This window comes from Anopheles moucheti, chromosome 2 (genome assembly GCF_943734755.1).
Source record: "Anopheles moucheti chromosome 2, idAnoMoucSN_F20_07, whole genome shotgun sequence".
Classification (NCBI taxonomy): Eukaryota; Metazoa; Arthropoda; class Insecta; order Diptera; family Culicidae; genus Anopheles; species Anopheles moucheti.
The window spans coordinates 43897483-43916434 of NC_069140.1; the positions used below are offsets into that span (position 1 = coordinate 43897483).

The 18952-nt window shown below is 41.1% G+C and overlaps 1 protein-coding gene across 2 annotated transcripts; it reads right to left on the minus strand.

The window, feature by feature from the left end:
* Window positions 1-15178: 15178 nt before the first annotated feature.
* On the minus strand, window positions 15179-18935 carry LOC128297924 (O-phosphoseryl-tRNA(Sec) selenium transferase). 2 transcript variants are annotated; one of them, XM_053033640.1, is made up of 5 exons: window positions 18819-18935; window positions 18625-18754; window positions 17632-18546; window positions 17325-17569; window positions 15179-15262 (listed from the first exon to the last, which is right to left on the minus strand). In XM_053033640.1, the coding sequence occupies exons 1-5, from the start codon at window positions 18933-18935 to the stop codon at window positions 15179-15181; spliced, it is 1491 nt and encodes a 496-aa protein (XP_052889600.1). The 2 variants fall into 2 exon arrangements, with proteins under 2 accessions (XP_052889600.1, XP_052889601.1); XM_053033641.1 differs by lacking the exon at window positions 15179-15262 and having other exon boundaries at window positions 17280-17569.
* Between the last annotated feature and the right edge of the window lie 17 nt (window positions 18936-18952).

The window sequence follows — 18952 nt, forward strand, 5'->3', positions numbered from 1 at the left end:
AGCTAATATATTAACTTGATATTTATGAGTTATTAATACCGGAAAAATCTGAATATCTGGCAGGTTCCTATGGTGAAACTGACATTAATTTTATGTTCCCATCTGACAGTTACAGTGTTGGATCTCGCCATTCGATAATCAGTTTTTGGCCATTTGAATCAAAATTGAGACCTCTTTGATAAAAAAATAACCTCAAAAAGCATAGAACTTTGAGGTAGTGTAACTATTACTATTATTAAAACTTATAACTTATTCTAGTTATTATTGAACAATCCTACTTGCTCATCGGTGTTGTATCAGGCAGTGTTCCTGCTCGGATTTTCATCATTATGTATATCAATTACTTAAACGAAATCTTAGAAGTTGATGAATTAAACGTTTTGTTTAGGAGATCGTTTCCTATTGGGCTTTGGAGTTATGTGTCAGTTATGTCAATGTAGGAGTTATGTATATTAAACAAATGACGTAACAAACTAGTAATCTGAACTGGCATCACAATACTCATCTCATCATGTTTTGATTGTCCGTTGACAAAAACATTGAATTGTTCTGAAACATAATGGAACCATGTGGTTTTGAGATATCTAAAGAACAGTAGCGCTCAGGGAAGCAGTGAACCCATACGGATATTATTGATATTTAGAACACTGGTTAGTGGAGGCCACTGTTATTGAGGGTAGTTAAAACGCCTTTATATCTTCTATTATAAGCCTATAATAAGCCTATTATTAACAGATCTGCGTATAGATAACTTCAATATTTCGTATTGACGATAGTTTTACAATAACTCAAAGGTAACTACGTCCTTCTCTTGCTAATATTGAGATTTTTGGTAGTACTTATCTTCATCGTTCTATATCAAGTATCAAGTAAACGAATATTTTTCAATGTGTATCTTCTTTTACAAAATGTAATATATTTTAACGTTAGATATCCATTTTATTACTAGCACTCCTGTACAAACGGAGACCTTTTTCTGCTATTGAAGATAACTGTTTCAATAACATGAAAAGTGCATATGCTGTCCAAGCCTCACAATACTATTATGTTATTATCTTCTCCATTCTCTAGACAGGTAAACTCACACCAAGCGTGTTAGGCGAGTTGTCTCGGAAAGCTTACGAGTTGGGCGGCGATGGTCAACTGCTTAAAGACAACTACCAACACCGACACTAATCGACAGCTCACCGTAGAAGGTGTTTGTTACTACTCGGTGCGGCAGCAAACACAGAACATTAAACGTACCGCTCGAACATAATGCCGTACCATACCGATCAGCGCGCGCGGGGTCTGCCGTGTCTCTTATCTCATCCAAAGGGTGGCTTAAAGACACAAGGGCCAAATTTGAGCCGCACCAAACTGGGCACGCAACCATCACCGGGGCTCGGGTGGAGCATTCGGGAACACACGATCGATGCTTTCTTTGTGCACTGTTTTCTGCCCTGCCCTCCCTGCCTGGTGGCTGAGGATCGCAACGGTCCGATGAGTCCGCTGCAGAAGGGTTGTAAGAAAAGATGCCCAAAGAAAAGCAAACTGCTGAAAGTTATGATCATGGCCACGGTACAATTTCGGTGTCGGTTCTACCAATTGGAGGATATTGCGCCCCTGCCAAATGGAACGCACCGCGCGAAGGTGTACGCTATGGGGCTGCCTGGAGTCTGGAGAAAAAACCGCATTGTGATAGCAGCTAGCGGGTGAAGACGAAACAAAAAAGCATATTACTTCTTGGAATTATGCAGGTGAGCAGGTTTACGATCCAATGTTTTATATGCACGGTTGTTCTGTTTAATGTTGCGTGGGGCGACATAAGTGTGTGTGTGCGGTTTTTTTTGGAGTTTAGTGCAATTGCTGGAAGACTTTGGTCCGCCATGCTTTAATGCACCTTGGCTTTGGTTTGGGTTTTTGTTTCGTTGAATATCCAAATTTTCAAAGAAGATATATATCAAAGAAGAAAAAGCATGTCGGCTGGAATAAGTATGCAGCAGCACGGTTGAATTGTGGTTATACCAATACCAGAGTAAAAACATCAAACATTACCAAAACACCCCTTGAAAAGAACAGAAAAAAAAATTTACTAAACCTATACGAAACAATCGTATAAGTATTTAAGTAGTACAACAAGTAAGCAATACAATATAAAGAAAATATTTACGACCCTTCCATGAAGCGATTCAGCTATTTCCGATAGAAAGGGTCACAATTGCAAAAGGTGGCAACGCATGAACTTCTCTTTCGAATGATCTAATTACAACATTTTTCCTGATCGTTACGATCGACCGATCGCCCGTTTATGCCGCGATATCGTATCGAACCTGTTTGAACCACCGCATCGCAAGCCCTCGGTGATGGTATCGGGTCAAACATGTCCGTGTGCCGTGCCTAATTAATCATTTACAATTTCCTTCGACCGTTTGGCGCCACACAACGGTCTGCCGGCCCATGCTGAAAGCTCGCACACTTCCGATCGTACCGGACCATTTCACTCGGATGGATTATTGGGCCCCGGCGTGTTATGATCGGTGGCCATTCCATTTCATGGTTGATTGGCCATAACACACTTCTGGCACATATCGTCGACCACCGGGCACCGACCAATTAGTTGCATAATCGACCCGTGCCTCTCCGGTTCTGGCCGGAATAAGGTTATTCAGAGGGTGAAGTTAACTGCTGGTGCCGGTTGCAGAAGCAACGGAAAGGTGTCCATCGAAAGCCCAAACGATCGTCATGTACGCATTTCACCGGATACCAAAAACCATTTTTGGGGTAAGAGAAGATGAAAATGATGACATTAATATCAAATATTGGGGTATGATTAAATGTATTTGATTCTAATTTAGAAAAACCCAATTATGCATTTAAAAAACAAAATCATAACAAGCGAAATTCCTTTGAGCTATTAGCAAACAGTTCAACTTCTGCACTTCATCACAAACGGCACATTGGGACGAATTCTCATTATGTTAAATGCCAGAAAGGCTCACAACTAATGACGACACCTGCCCAATGCGTGAAAGGGTTAGTTCTTATTACCACCTTGATGCATACATGCTTGTATACGAATGTTTGTGTGATGTAGTATGTTCTTGAACGTGGATCGGTTGGAATTTGCTTCTGCCTACCTATGAGTGTGTAATATGTAATAAAAAAGACAGCTGCTAAACGTACAGGCATTCGAGACTTTCGAAATGCACAGTGAATCGTGTTAAACACACAGAAAAGCAGAAGGATTTCATTTGTTCACTTATCACACCCCTTTCGTTTCGACAGCAACAAAAATACGTGTCGCATATGCTTGCTTGTCGTGCATAAATGCGCACAAAAGAACAATAATCCATCCGCGTGCATAAGGAAATATAGCAGCCTCTTTCTTTTAATGGTACCCCAGTGGATGTTCACTCAGGTCGCTCAGGTCGTCGGGACATGCTGTAGGTGAGGATTTTTCTTGCTGTTATAAAAACCCCCGCCATAAAGCCGATCTCGTTTGGCATGCACGAGCATAGTTCCTGAAGGTGTTGCATCTCTGTGCGGGGGTCACACATTCTACGCACTCCATTTTTGATCCTTTTGCCCCCTGTTAAAAGCCAACGCACCGAAGCGGCAGTGTTTGGGAGAAAAAGTTAACGATCCACTCTATTGGACCATAAATCATCAAATGGGACAAAACTTCATATGATCTACACGAGCGAGAAGCAAGCATTTATTGGTGGAATTAATTTTTGGGAATTTAAGTTTATGGAAGCAATTGCCGGAAATCATATTCTGCATGGACCAGTTCATGTCAGTTTTAGTATTATGTCGACGGTAAGGTCATACAGAAAACGTAACAAGGAAGAAAGTTACCATCTTTATTAGTCTCAACTCGGTTCTAAACGTCCCTTAGCAACGAAACATTGTTTTATAGTACGTTTAAGGTCATGTCCATTTGGAAAAAAAACTATTCGGTTTTCGTTTCAGCTTCGGGTTTTTTTGTTTTATGACGTCTCTATAATTTAAAAGAGGGGCATTAACGGGGTAGTACACTCTGTACACCTCTACCACCTTAACTTAACTGTATCGTAAACTTTATTCGCATGAGATAACCCAATATAATCTTATATGTTGAAAAGCAATGCAGTGTTTGCGAGGACTCACTCAAATTCTAACTAGCAAAATAGTTTAAGCTGCAAGATGTTATATAACAAATATGATTTAACCGCAGTGAGTTCTGCATAAATTTTTAAGCCACCCCACGTAACCATTTATTTCTCCTTAAAGTGACTCTTCAGTGCAAGCATTTATGTCCGTTTTTGTATTTTAGACACTGCTGAATTTTTAGACTTTAGAGCTGAATTTTTTAATACCAAAATGATGTTTAGTGTTCATTTGTCACATAATTCTACGTTTGATGGCAGAAAGTTTATCAGCAAATCCGCCGAGCGAGCAAAGGAACTGCACAATGTATAATTTAAAAAAAATATAGTCAGAAAACAATGTACTAAAATTGTGTATCATCTTTTAAACGAATTCCGACAATTTTCGTCTAGATCAATCTAAGTTGCTAGAATGTACTACCCCCTTGAAAATGGTGAGTTCAATTCAAAATCTTTTAATTGATAATATGTAAGAATAACTTCACTTCTTGGGAAACTCTTTTTATACTAATTCGGATTAAAGTTAAGTTGCTATTTTATGATTAAAATAAAATTCAAGCAACACATTGCCTTTTCTACTAATCTGACTATTTGCTAAAAGTTCCTTCCGCAATGCCACTGTTATTAGTCGTGTGTCAGAATGTATCACCCCTCACTAGGTAGGGATTCTTAAACAGAAGACCATATTTCTGTTGCAAAAGTTCTACAAATTCTAGGAGACTAAGGGATCCGGTTCTGTAAATGAGTGCCTGTGTTGGAATCCTTCGTACGGGAGAGCGATCATACAATCAATGATCTAAGATGCTTCGTTTACCTAAAAGGATGTAAAGGTACACAACGGGGGCTACCCTGACGAATGTGCACTATTAATTAGCACCTCATTTGCCTGACAATGGCTGCAGTGATAATCGCCGTACCCGATTCCTGAATCCTTTTTTTCGATCTACCCAGACCCTAAACCCTTTCTTCAGGCGGTCTTCCAATCACTTTCACAACTAGCCACTTTTCGTTCTGCTGCTTTTTGTTGTGCTCGTTACCGGGCGATGGTATTTGTAACACTGCAGGCATCCCTCGTCCTAAGTAACGTAGCGGGATGCTTACATTTACAGCCAATCCTTTCTTACAGTAACCGGCAGTTGGTATCATATTTTCCCAACAAGATCATTTCCAGATCATAACGAACTGTGTTGTTGCACACTTCAGTGGTAATTCTTAAAGAAAAGTTTTGAAATACTCGCTAATTCCATTGAAAATAAATAAAAGTAGCTAACTCCAACACAATCCTCCCAACACCATCTCAATGTCAAAAAGGGCGATAAAATATTGCGCAATAAAACCGTTCCGCCAGCTAGGGGATGATTGAATCGGTCTCTGCGTGTTCGTTTCCCCTAAGGACGGAACACACGACGGTTTCAGCTTGTGATTCACTTGAGTACAAACGATACGATTGCAATCAAACGTTTGCCCTTTTACCTCCGGCCTGGTAGAATAATCTTCATCCCTACTGAGGGGATGCTTTCATACTCGTTCAGGCTACTGGTTTAGCCCAATGACACATACACGGAAGCGTGTTCTATGTGGTGTTTGTTAGAATTTATGACCATCAACATAAAACCACAGCCTTAAAATAACCCGTGAACAGATCGTAAAATCGATCGTTCAGTTATCATCGATCATCATGGGAATCAGTCGTTGTGCGATGATTTAGGTTATTAGTTTGGAAAATGGGAATAAAACAGAGCACTTTCACACTAACCAAACTGAAACTTTCTCAATTTCATTTCCCATTGCAGGACCGATCGTTGAGCGGGCGATCCTTTTCGGCTATAGCCAAAAATACCCAACAATAACCGATAGGTGCTAAGCAGCGTTAGTGTAATGAGAAATGCATGACCAATAAATAATCTTCCGCAATTGTTAACTCCCATGCTAACGTTCCCTTCTGTATAAGATAAAGTTTAGAACAATTGTCATGTGAAAGGGGCTGGAATGCTTAAACAGTGTTGGTCTGTGAAATTGGTCAGCTACAATGGGAGGGATTTAGGGATACAGCTTGGTAGACGCATATCTTCTTTTGTGAAGTTTCTACAAACGAATGATTTGAAGCGTAAAATCCTATTTAAAACTGTGCGTAAGAAATCGTGTGTGAGGATTAAGGCGATGACAATATAGAAGATTCTTTGGTTTTAACATGAAATAATTAAAAAAATGAAGATATTTATTCAAGTAAATTGTTATGGAATGGTTAAGTTGTGTTATTGAATTGAAACTCTGTTTAAAAACTTTGCATTATTTCACCTATGTCGTATTACAAATTAATCATCTGTTACAAAATGACCATATAGGAGAACAATCTCAAACAATTTACATACAGTACAGTTCACGATACGTTAAGTAGGAATCCCACAGCATTTCACAGCATGAGCATGAGTCAGTGAGCTGTGCATAATTTAGGCGATCCTACCGAGAACATCCTACCGAACCGGCCACATTGCGTCCTGGTGCCATCAAAATCATATCGAAACGAGGACCGCGTACAGTTACGGGGTTTTGTTGTGGTGATATAATTTTCCCGATGCGATGAAACCGTTTCCCGTTTTAAGGATGTTGTTTCTTTGAAAAAAAAGGAAGAACGCGCCCCGACCGGTAACCGGCACCACGTTAGTTTACGGGTTGCTGTACGGGTTTTGCGCATACGCGAAGCTCAAACGAACGCTTCAAGGTCAGCATATATTTCACCCTTCAAAAGATGAAGCAAACATTCCGGGACGCATTGGAATGGGAAATTGATTCCCTCCCGGTGACTGGGTCTCGTTCTAGCATACTAGCGTGCTGCTCAATCAAGGAAGGAAGTGAGAATTTTTCGTTACGAGGTAAGAAACACAAAAAAAACCTACACTACGACCTCCAAACACAAACTGTCCCTATTTTTCTTGATCTCTCACTGTTTTTACGCGCTTGATCCACAACGGACACAGTCCTTGCAAAATGGCACGAAACATCGGGTGTAATGCGAAAGGGGTACACGGTTAGAGCTACGCACGTGCAAAACTTCTTTTAATTTTGCCGGCACAGTTTTGAACACTGATCCAGGACGGGGTTGCGTTGTGCGCTTTCTTTATTGGGCCATCGGTAGAAAAGGGGGTAAGATAGAGTGGAAATATAAATAATTTGAATGGTATTATGTTTGGATGCTTTGGAGTCCTTGCAGCTGTTGAAGCATTAACAGACACAGATTTATTTCTTTACTTTGGTGACATCTCGGGAATGACCCTGAACAATCTGAATATCTAAACTTGCTTTATGAAGTTTGTCTGCAAAATTATAGGAAATCTGATAACATAAGAAATCCCACAGAATCTGACGTATCATTTCAATAACTTGAGTTCAAATCAATATTCAAAGCTTGATTGTTGATAAACCAGCAAAGCACTTAGAAGCAACTGTCTTATTTCGTACGTCGTAATGTCCGCTTTAATATCACAATTGTTGCATTTGATTAAGCAAACCTCACATACGATTGTTTGGCTGCTTTAATTGGTGATCATCAGATGAATGATCAGATAAAATGAAAAATAGTTATTAATACTATCAAAATTACTTACTAAACTTTCATACTGTTTGTACGGTATACCTACCGTAGTAGATGTAGTATCTACACTACGATATCTGACTTGTGTGCTATCAAATGCAACAATTGTAATGTTAAAGTGAACAGTGTACGTGTCATACTAAAAGCTAATGTTTAATATTTTATTTTAGAAAACTTTAAATAGAATTAGTTTCAGTTTGCTAAAGTTTAGGCAAATGAAAAGGATTTAAGATCTATCTCGGCAAATCGTAGTTGCGTTCGAACAAAGACCACTAAAATTTTAAAACCCTTTTAATATATTTTTATAGTTTTGGAACACAATTATAATTATGTTTTCATTAATTTAACATTAATAATATAATAAATCTCCTCCTGTACCGTTTTGTAATTACTTTTAATGCTATTAGCGAGAGAGTTATGTAAACTTATGGTGGCTAATAAATTGCAAAGAAGCGCAATGGGCAATTTTAAACCGTATCAACCATTTGTTCCACACAATTTATAGCTCATCAAATAGTTCACACGTTGTGTGACGAAAGTTGTGTCTACCGAAGTGGGAAAGAAATGCACCTAAAAATGGAACCGGCTTTTGTAGGTAAAATGGGAGGGAACATACCTTCCCTTCAATCCTTAGCACAAATAACACATTCGATGCATTTCCTACATTTAATACTGCTCTGTGCGTGCAATTCACAACAACAGCGCAAAAAAAGAAAGAAATAAAAACACAAGCCGGTGCGGTGGAATGCATCTTGGCGGTTTCCCCAGCAGAGATTCATAGTGGTTCTTCATACTCATTCATACCCCGATGGGCTTCATTCAGCAAAACCCGAAACCATAATCTACCAGGTTGTGCCCGGTTAAAAAGTGTATGCGTAAACCTTTAACCATCCCTCTCCCCAGCGGCCACACAAAGCATACAATACGAACCACTCGGCATAGCTCGGGCCCAAGAAACAACTGGGCTTTCCTCTTGCTGCAATATGCACCACAAAACATTACAACATTCGTGTACGAAACGCGCCGAAGCGTGTAACGTGAACGAGAAAAGGAAATGCGCTCTCTGCCACAATGCAGGACACAATGCTCCTAGCGATCTTGCGATCTGATGTCCCGCGCCACGTGAAGGAGCCACAAAAGGAGTAAGTTCTCACGCACCATCCATGCCGTACTTCTATCGCAACGCATCGCCTTATTGTGCTGCTTTCCTTGCCCCAATAGTAGACAATCCTTGACACGTGAAAGCGAGTTCCTTTGGGAGGGATGGGTACGTTCGTGTTACCAGAGACGATCGTGAGAAACGAGCAGCTTCCTTTTGCTGGTACATCCTTTATGAGTTCGATTTTGATGCTTCTGTCCATTTTTTTTTTAGTTTCGTTTCGAGAGCCAGAGATTCGCCGATGTACAAAAAGAGACTGATAAAGTGATCGTAAAAAAAACTGCTTTTCATGTGCTCCCCGCGAATACACTAAAAAAAACACGGGCTGGATTATGTAGCGTACGATGACGGAACACAAAATGAACGGAAACGCATGCAGAAGTCCACCTCATTGCCTCACGTATACGATATGAAGATCCCAAAAACCCTTAGTCGGAGAAGATGTCAGTTTCAATTTATCATAAGAATGGTCGAAATTTACATATTATATACGCTCTTCCGTTGCTAGCACAAGGCCCAAGGAAGAGGTTTTTTCTTTGTTTCGCTTTTGTTGCTTCTTTACGTGCGTTCATACACGCAGGTTAAGATCCGTACGGTAGGGTCCCTCATACCCTCCGCTAAGTAGAAGCCAAAGTGAACCTTTATTGATCCACAAAGCTGCTTTGCAATCTAATTTCGGTATCCTCCGTAAGGACGCCCAATGCCCGAATGAATCGTTTGTCTTGGTAGAACTTCCGAACGCGTACAATAGTTGTACTGCCCTAACTGCAACAAAGGGCTCATGTAGGCCCATCAGTGGCATGTACCGGATTGGGTTATGCTCAGTGTTCCCACCAGCACACAGCAGCAAAACCCCTAGGAGAACCACTCTCCGAACGGTGTACAATTGAATGATCCTCCAGGTGATTTGAGAACATTTCGCTGTTCCGTTTCGTTTGGTCGCATTTCGTAAGGACGACCCCGGGAAGGCATACACAGTTGACACCCTTAATTTTGATTTGATTGTTTGTCCACGTCCCTCTGGTTAGAGATTTCAAAAACTGGAAGCATAAAATTGTACGATCGTTAGTGGTGCTAGATGTTGGAGATCGTTGTTTCCGGTACAAACAGGAAAGAATGGATTGAATGATTAAACAATAACAACAAACCAGCACGGTGTTTTTGAAAAAGGAAATTTAAAATTTATAGAAAAAGAAACATTTGCAACATTATTAAATGTTTTCCAATCCAAATGTTGTTTAAACAGATCGATGCAGATGGTTTGACATATTTTTAATTGCATCAAACACATGCAAAAAGCGTTGGAAAAAATATATTGTACAAGAATTGGTAGATAGTTCTATAGAAATGTAAATTACTGTTTAAGTGAAATTTGATGCCACGACCGACTATGTTTGGGATTACGTGTTAACTCTATTTTCAATCCGGTTCGATTATGTCCGGACTGCCTTTAGAGGCAGTAAATAAAGTAGGTAAAATAACAATTGGCAGAGCCCTAGGGCATTAGGCCAGAAAATAAAAATAAAGCTCATTATTATAATCTCTAAAAGTTTTATAATTCTACTTGAATAATAAAAAAGTTTACATCAAAAACGAATTAATGCGATGAATAAATATGCTGAGTTAAACACTAATCCGTTGAACTTCAGAGTCAGACTTGCCAACAAAGACGAGAAAAGATAAAAGAAAAAAGACTAACTTTGAAACACAGGTAAAATTAATGTATGCTAACTAATCTTTGTCTTTACCTGCACTCAGTAATTGTGTTAGGTGTCTAATTGTAATTTGAAAGGTCAATTAATCAAATTCAAGGCCGCATCCTTAAATGATAGCATAACATTTTGTAGTTAGCTGTGCTTGTACCCAAACTCAACGCACTACTTCCAGGATGCGTGTTAGAGTAAGAAGCGAATGAAAAGAGAAACAAAACCTGTGACGAAATGGAAACGATTGATTGTCGGAAAATAGCTGCGTTTGCGGCAAAACAGGACCTCATCAACCGTACGATACGCACGGCAAGGACCATAACAATCCGCAACAGAGCGTACCGGAACCGGTAACAGCAACACAGACCTCGGTACGCTTACAGCGCAAAATTAAATCAACCAATCCCCTAAACAGAAGAACCGGAATCCTACCCAAGCGGACGTTTGCGTACGGGAGCTTGCAAAAACAAGACCATCGCAGAAATCCTTTGCGGTGGTCTCATAAATACAAGGTACAGAACCACGCCTAACCTGTCCTCTTGGCATCACGTCTCTTCACGGGGTCCTTCTAACGGACGATGGTGCTGCGTTTCAGAATTCCCAATGGCAGTTAGTTCAAAAGGAAAGAAAACACCTGGAAATACGAGCCGAGCGATATCCGTTATCCTCGCGCTTGTCTGTTATCCTCCCCGAAAGTGTGTCCCTCGATCGTACCTCGGCTTGCACTTGGTATCTCATACGCGTACCTGGTTTAGATGCTCGGTTTCGGTTCGTGTTACCGTTTTCCTGGAGTCCGTGGCTTTGTTTGCCTGTTTTGATTTTGTTGCGCCTGCTCCGAAGGTAAATCCACAGCCTGAAGATCATCCTGCTGGACACGATGCGGTCCAATAGCTTAAGGATGCTTCGGGATGCTGGCCAAGTGAGCGGATCACGGTAAGCCTCCGATAGGCCAATGGTAGGTGAGGTACTTCTGGCCGTGGCGATGCTGAAGATGTCTTGAAAGAACCAGACCGGAGGATCAAATTTCTAACATTCCCAACACCACCTTCGTACCAGATTTTCATCTCCCCGGATTATCCCAAGCACCAAGAAGATTCGACCAGGTATCTAACGAAATTTAAGGTTCTTCTTTTTTTTTTGTTGGTGCCAAAGCCCAGGATGAGGGTTTCGTGTTTGCTTTGTAGATTGGAAAACGGAGTGCTGGAAGAATACACCGCATACATCCCGCGTGTGCCTCCGCCGAGATCGTACAGATTTGCGACACACTTCACGTGCGGGTTGCGAGAGTGATCATCTCGATGAGTATTGGGTGTTACTGTCCCATTGCCGGATAGAGCAAAAGCGAAATGATCGATTGAATGCATTTGCTAGATCCTCGCTCAGGTTGTGCTTCGGGCGCCTGACCGTACCGGTGGCAGATGTTCAACAACAAGGTTGGTACGGTTTGGAAAGGAAAGGCAAAAATTACGACAAAATTGCCACTCGATCGATAGGTACGCCGTGTTTCGTTTTGCTTCAAATAAAATCCTAAAACAGCTGGCCACCACGAGGCTCCGAACAGATGTCAAACAGTGCAAAGGTGCAATAACATCTTCCGAGTCGCTGAATAGCTGGATGATGAATTGGATGCATTGAATGAAGTATTGCACTGCAATGCTCTTTAGTTCCCTGATTATGACATAAAAGCTATCACAAGATGTGTTACTTTTCATCATAAAATATCGTCAGATAGATAGCCGCAATTTCACAAAAGAAAACCATGTGGAAGTTACATGTCTTGATATTTATGACCCATTTGAACATAAACGATACCACACCATTGCCATCAAATCTATTTAATACATAGCCTTCCCCACGTTGTACAGATTTTACTCAATGATCTTACTCTTAATGGGCCAATCATAAACCCATAAACCAGACTATTTAGGAGGATTATTTTTCTATTTAGGAGTTATTCGAGACGCAGGATTAATTTCTCGTATGTGGAAGTCGGATGCTTCTTATTCAATTGAAAATACTGCCTTTAAATACACCTTGCATCGATCTGAAATGGGATTCCTTATAACTTTATTCATTGGAAATGCAACGATCTACAATATTAATGATCATTGATGTGGAACAACTACGTTTATTGTTGTCAATTGAAAATGGCTTAACAAACGCCAACTGCTTCAAAAGACTTTGGCTGCTTTGGCTAAGAATCCGGGATTTGACAGAAACTCATGAATAGTAATAACAATTTACTGAGTGACCTATTCTTGGAAATAAAATTGTGAATTGTTCTTTATATAACATATCTTGTTTATCATATCTTTGAGTGATGAAATAAAAATGTAATTCCCCACAGAAGACGCCTTTATTCCTTATTCAATTCCCGAACCAAATATCCACCTGTCCTGACCTTAATATAACGCTTAGATCTTCGTGATCTCGACAAAAAAAACCTAAAATTACTGATCGCCCGTCTGCCGATCAACGAGTCCGAGAGTTATCCATGTTTTAAAGTGCCTGGATATAAGGAGCGGAAGAATTAGTAGGAAGTGCTATCATTCTAACACACGAAACCCCATTTCCCTTGAACCCACATCCATCAGTTGGGTGCAGCACAAGTACAGGCGTCATTCGAAAGCAATCCGTCTGTAAGCGCTGCCACAGTTTGAAGATGGCGCTTGTAAAAGGCCCGTCCTTACTGAAGCAACATGTAGCAACTAGCGAGTCCGTTGGACCACGGTAACACAGATGCAGGAAGTGCCTGGTGGACCTGGACTTAAACATACGGCAGACGGTTCCACCGTCATCATAATCATCACCACCATTACCGAAAGGTAAGGTAGAGGATCGCGTTGAAAGGACAGAATCAAGGACGAGGGAGGGTTGCAACCATGTTTTTTTCGTTAAAATCAACAACCACCGGGTACCGGGAGTTGAGGTTGACCAGCAGTACATACAAACGAAACCGGGAAAAAACAGTCTTCTCGATCGCTTTTGCTTGCCATTAAACAGGAAAGGTAAGAAAGAGAACGATTCGGCCCAATAGGATAAAAAAAACAACACAAGACCACGGAGAAAACTGTTCGACCCTTAGCGCAGTGTCGGGACAAAACTCGGTACGCTTTCGCTTTGCTGGCAACAGCTTGAAGGATTGGGGATGGCAGAATGAAAACAAAACACAGAAGGGGGAAAAACTGATCTGCAGCTGCCGGCATCTTCGAGGGCGCGTAAAACGTAAAGTTAAGGGACCGAAGATGGTGCAACTTGTTGCTGTAGCTTTCGCGGTGCAACGGTAGAAGAGCCACCCGAAGCGATCCCAAAAAGAATACCGAATAAACCGCAAACCGATTACGGAAGGAAGGTGTGCATGTGCGTGTGAAGGGTTTCTCCTCTGCAAATAATTTAAATGAGTAATTATTTGAAAAAAAAAACGATACGAAAAAACTGGTAAATAATAAAACAAAAATACAGATCATCCTGACGTAAAAAAACGTCCTGAAAGCTTAACCAGCCCTTTTGCGTGTCGTGAAACACGCAATGCGCAGTTTGTTGTTGTTTTTTGTACAACACTGTTAATCAAATATATCACGTAATATAACAATTTTAATAATAATAAATAGTTCGTTCTAATATGATTAAAAAATCTAAATCATTGCCACCTTCTTATGGCGCACTCTATAAACCAATCACTTAATTAATTAACAAAGAAATGACAAACAAATCAAACACCTGGCATCGCAATAACGGTGGAATTGGTTCGCTTTTAATTGTTATGTTTGTTTCGCGAACAAGCGAAACCTCCAAAACCACGATTGGCACACGATACGGTGACAAAATTAATTGCACCCAGCAGAATGAACCGAGCGGCACCAGCAGCCACATGGTGCTTTCGGTCAATTATCATAACGCTATTAATCGTACACCGGATTGCTGTACAACACTGGGCAGCTGGCAGCAGTTTTACGTGTTTCTGGTTTTGTAGCGAGCGGGAAGATTCGACACTTTTCGCCAGATCGATCTGGTGAAATTGATTGTGCTTTCGGGTACGCGGCATTTGCGATCGAGAGCTGGTGTGTGCGTGTGTGTCGATATGATTAACACGAACCTGTTTCAATGGAATCGGTTCGGCAGATGGAACGGAACACACACGAAAAAAAACGAAACGCACCGTACATCAAAGGCAAAGGAATTTACAAAAGTTTACCCTAGCAAAACAGAAATGTCCTGCCTGTGTGCTACACCTACGATGGAAAGACACACCACGTTGAAAGCTTATGCGATGTAAGCTTAATAAACTCGAAGATGTGTCTTTTTTTTTGGTGCATAATTCCTTTTCCATCTGACCGCCGTTCTCCGAAATAGCTCGGATGAAATTGCAAATCGTCCACGGTTGGAGGAACGTGCCTGTGAAATGTGGTTACTAGCGTGCTCACCTGATGTTGCAAAGGGCACGCGATACCAACGTCCAAAATCCGGATGGCAGGTGCATCTTCTCCAAGGTGTGGTGGATACATTTTATGCACGGGCGCTCTCACACCATACTACACTCTCCGGGCGCTGTAATTTGTACACCAATGGACGTCGGGCGCTTTAATGACTTTCAAAATTTTAATAGCCGATAACGAGGAACGATGATCGTACCACGTGTCATTAAAATATTGTAGTACCTGGAAAGCAGAACAGGCTAACGGTAGGAATGAAGCTGCAGCACGCGCTCAATGGGCTTTTGGAACAGTTTTGTTATTGATCCAGCAAAAAGAAAGGGAATTATAAACTTTCTATATGATCTATACCATCTCGCATGATCGGTATACTTCTACACAGTAGTACATTACCGTAAGATACTGAAAAGTAAAGAACCAGTTCCAGCAATTTGGTGCGACTCCAAGCAATTTTGAATAAATTCAAAAGCTGATACTACAGCACGCGTGTCCTGCAATTTTGGATACCCTTTAGCGATTTTTCAAACAAAAAAGTGAGCAATAAAATTTCCTACACCATTTTCTGCTACACAGTAAGGCAGATGCACACAACTAACACGATACAAAACACCTTTTGCATGATCTTTAATCTAGCTACAAATGAATTAGTCATCGTTCTGCTATAGCAGGAAGGTCCTTTCGCTACATAAGGATTGCAAACGATTCCAGGAGGGAAAATTGCAACACAACCCAGGATCAAAGCGGTCAGGTCCAGAATGATCGATCCATCAATCTTCATTAGGGTGGACAAACCGACGGGCGCCTTTTTTGATGGCTGGCGTTAAGCCGATCGTTACCGGCGTAGAATCATCAATCGTCGCAGGGGTTCTGCTTTTTCTGACCGCACCGACCGGAAGCGTATAAATTGCCTTTTGAATTTAACCTAAACCTAACCTAAAGAATTGTGCCGTAAGAGGAATATTTTAATCCGGAAAAATTATACTTGCTTTTATATCAACTTAATATTGGGAATTAAGTACTGTTGGGTGGATTTGATTCAGATTCAAGAATCTAAATTAATCTTTGAACTTAATGAATGAATCTGAATCTCTATTGCGTAGGTTAATGATTTCTGAAAAATCATGAATTATCAAAGATCTCCATCTTCCCCCGGTCTTCAGTTGGCAAAAAGGACCTGAAGGTGCTTGATCTACCACTCTTTTGAAAAGTTTCATTTAGCGCAACATTAGAAGTAAGCTAATATTCTTACACAAGAAATTCAAGGACTGTCATCTATTTGTGGAAAATTGCGCCCTTAAAACAATTTTAACGAATAAAGCCACTCTCTATAAAAATATTAGCTAAGCTGGCTATTAGAATTTTCAATAATTTTCCGCCATATCAAGTGGAACAAACAAATAAACCCGTTTTACCTGGTGCCAACGTGAAGCTAAACGATTACCATGAAGTACGCTGGACTAGACAGCAAAACTAAACGCCGTATAGTACACAACCGTCATACGGTACGCCCGGAAGTGGGAGCGGTTCTAATTGTCCGATCGAAATAATCGAAACCCTCCCCCCTTCTCCACCCCCATGGAATGAGGTGAAAAGCAACGTGTCTCTGCCGCTCTCATCTTGCCTACTTGATGTACGAACCGGGAGGGTAAAATAGGGGAAACAAAACCCCATACACGATCTTCCATCAAGGAGTGGCCCCCTATCGGAAGGGCGAAAAAAGTTCACTGTGTGTGTGTGTGGATGGATCAGCTGTGCCGTGTTGGAACGCGATCGATCGAAGCAACTTAAAATGGCATTGAAGACGCAACTTTACTGAGGGGTTAAGAAATATATAAACACATGAAAAAAAAAAGAAGGTTCTACGTAGGCACGCATACCGGACTGTACGGTAATGGGAGGCAGAAGTTTACCAGTGGGGCATTCGCTTACAGTCGTGTGTGCGCATTGTTTTGTGCGCTTTTGTTCAGCATCAGTGCGTTCGGTACGCATGGAGAGGATAGTGGCGATGGTTAATAAAGTTCACCGGATTCGGATGGAAATGTTACAACTCCCAGAAACTGGGTGATTGTTCCGAACAGTTACGTATAGTGAGAATACTCGATTATTACTATTTTTCCCAGTTCTTTCAGTAAACTTTACCATAATTAGTATCATTATTTTGTTCTCTTCTCGGTAAATAAATAAATCGGTAAATTAGTAATCCAGACCAACCAATACTTAAGATTGTTGAGAAATCAGTTTAGTTCTTGATATTGTTCTTCAATTTCCATCACCTGTATACTTTATGCGATACTTACACAAAACCTCGTCCAGCTTGGTTAGGAAATTTGTTATATCCTGTGGCTTAATACCCAGCGCGGCACTCGCCGTAAGATAAGGCACACATGCGCCCGAATTATGCGATCCCCATCGAAGAAAAGTGTTACCATCGATAGTTTTGTTGTCGGCGGTGGTCACTACACGACATCCGGATACACCACGCTTCAGTAGCATGGAACCAATCATTTCCAGACGGTCTGAATTCCCTTCGAACGATGCAAGCGTCATTGCTGCAATGAAAGCAGAATTGGATTAATACTAAGTAGGTACTAAAATACAGCATTAAACTCACCAATAGAAATCGGGTTGCGACAGGGTAAAATGCGTTCACCGTGAGTTTGGGCAAGATTTGTTAATCCTTCCAAAAGCATCTCGTGTGCTTTCTTTCGTTCCTTCATTAGATTTTCGTAGCCATTCTTGCCCAGTGATAAAAGTGTCATAAGTACATCCAACGACGGCGCACCGGAAGCACGATCAGGATATAGCTGAGCAACAGCGTCAACCGTATCGATGGTAAATCCTGCCACTACCGCACCGCCTACTGGAACAAGTAAATTCTTATCCGTGCTCTGAACAAACACATCGACTCTTCCCATCCTGGCGCCTTGATTTAACTGGTGAGTAAAGTATGAGCTTTGCAATCCGTAAGCATTGTTAACTATGTGGGGAATGTCGTGCACTTTGCAGAGCTTGGCCAGCTCGATTATATCATCACTGCTCCGTGGCGCAAAACAGCTTGTCGTAGACACAATGCAACAGATATTATCTGCACCGAGTTCTTTAATTTTTAAAACAAATTCTGGAAGATCAGTAGAAAATTTGGAATCAACATCCTGAGCATGTGACGATTCCGTTACACTACATTCCCGTGCCAACAAGCTATCGATAACGATTGGCGTCAAGCCAGCGGCTAATATGGCTTTAAAACAGGACTGCTGGTCTACCCGAGACCAGAGGATGTATCGTGCGGTTGGCCTTTTGGAATGAATTGCTCGCAAAACAAGCATCATGGTCATGCCAGTAGCCAAAGGAATAACGATAGCCTTGCTACAATTTGGAACACCAATCGATTTGATCCAATCACACACTAGGCTATTGGTTAAATTGGCCATGATCGTGGAACCGGCCGCTTTCGGTTGTGCATCGGTTAAGTTTCCGGAACGTCCAATTCCATGGGAAAAGTTAAAATGCCTCCGGCGTACGAGATCTTCAAGACAAAAAAGAAATCTGTTTGTTTAATGGGAACAGGCATAAAGCGATTGCTCCAGAGGATGATCCGTTTTACCACAAATCACACGTCCTTCCCGTTCACCTACACCGCACCGCGAAGGAAAATTATTACTATCCAGCAACGCTAGCTCGTTAACAAAATATTCAATCATCGTTTCACTCCATCCCGAAACGGGCAATTTACGCTGCAAAATACAGATTCATCAGTGAGTGGTTGGAATATGTACTCTATAGGGGTAAATGGCATACCTTTTCAAGCAGTAGTTTGATCGCTTTATCACGTTCCGCGCGTGCATCGTTCGCCAAGCTCAAATAATTTTCAGGAACCAAGCTCTTTGCAATAGATTTTATCGTTGTATCATTCATTGGAATGAAATAGCTCG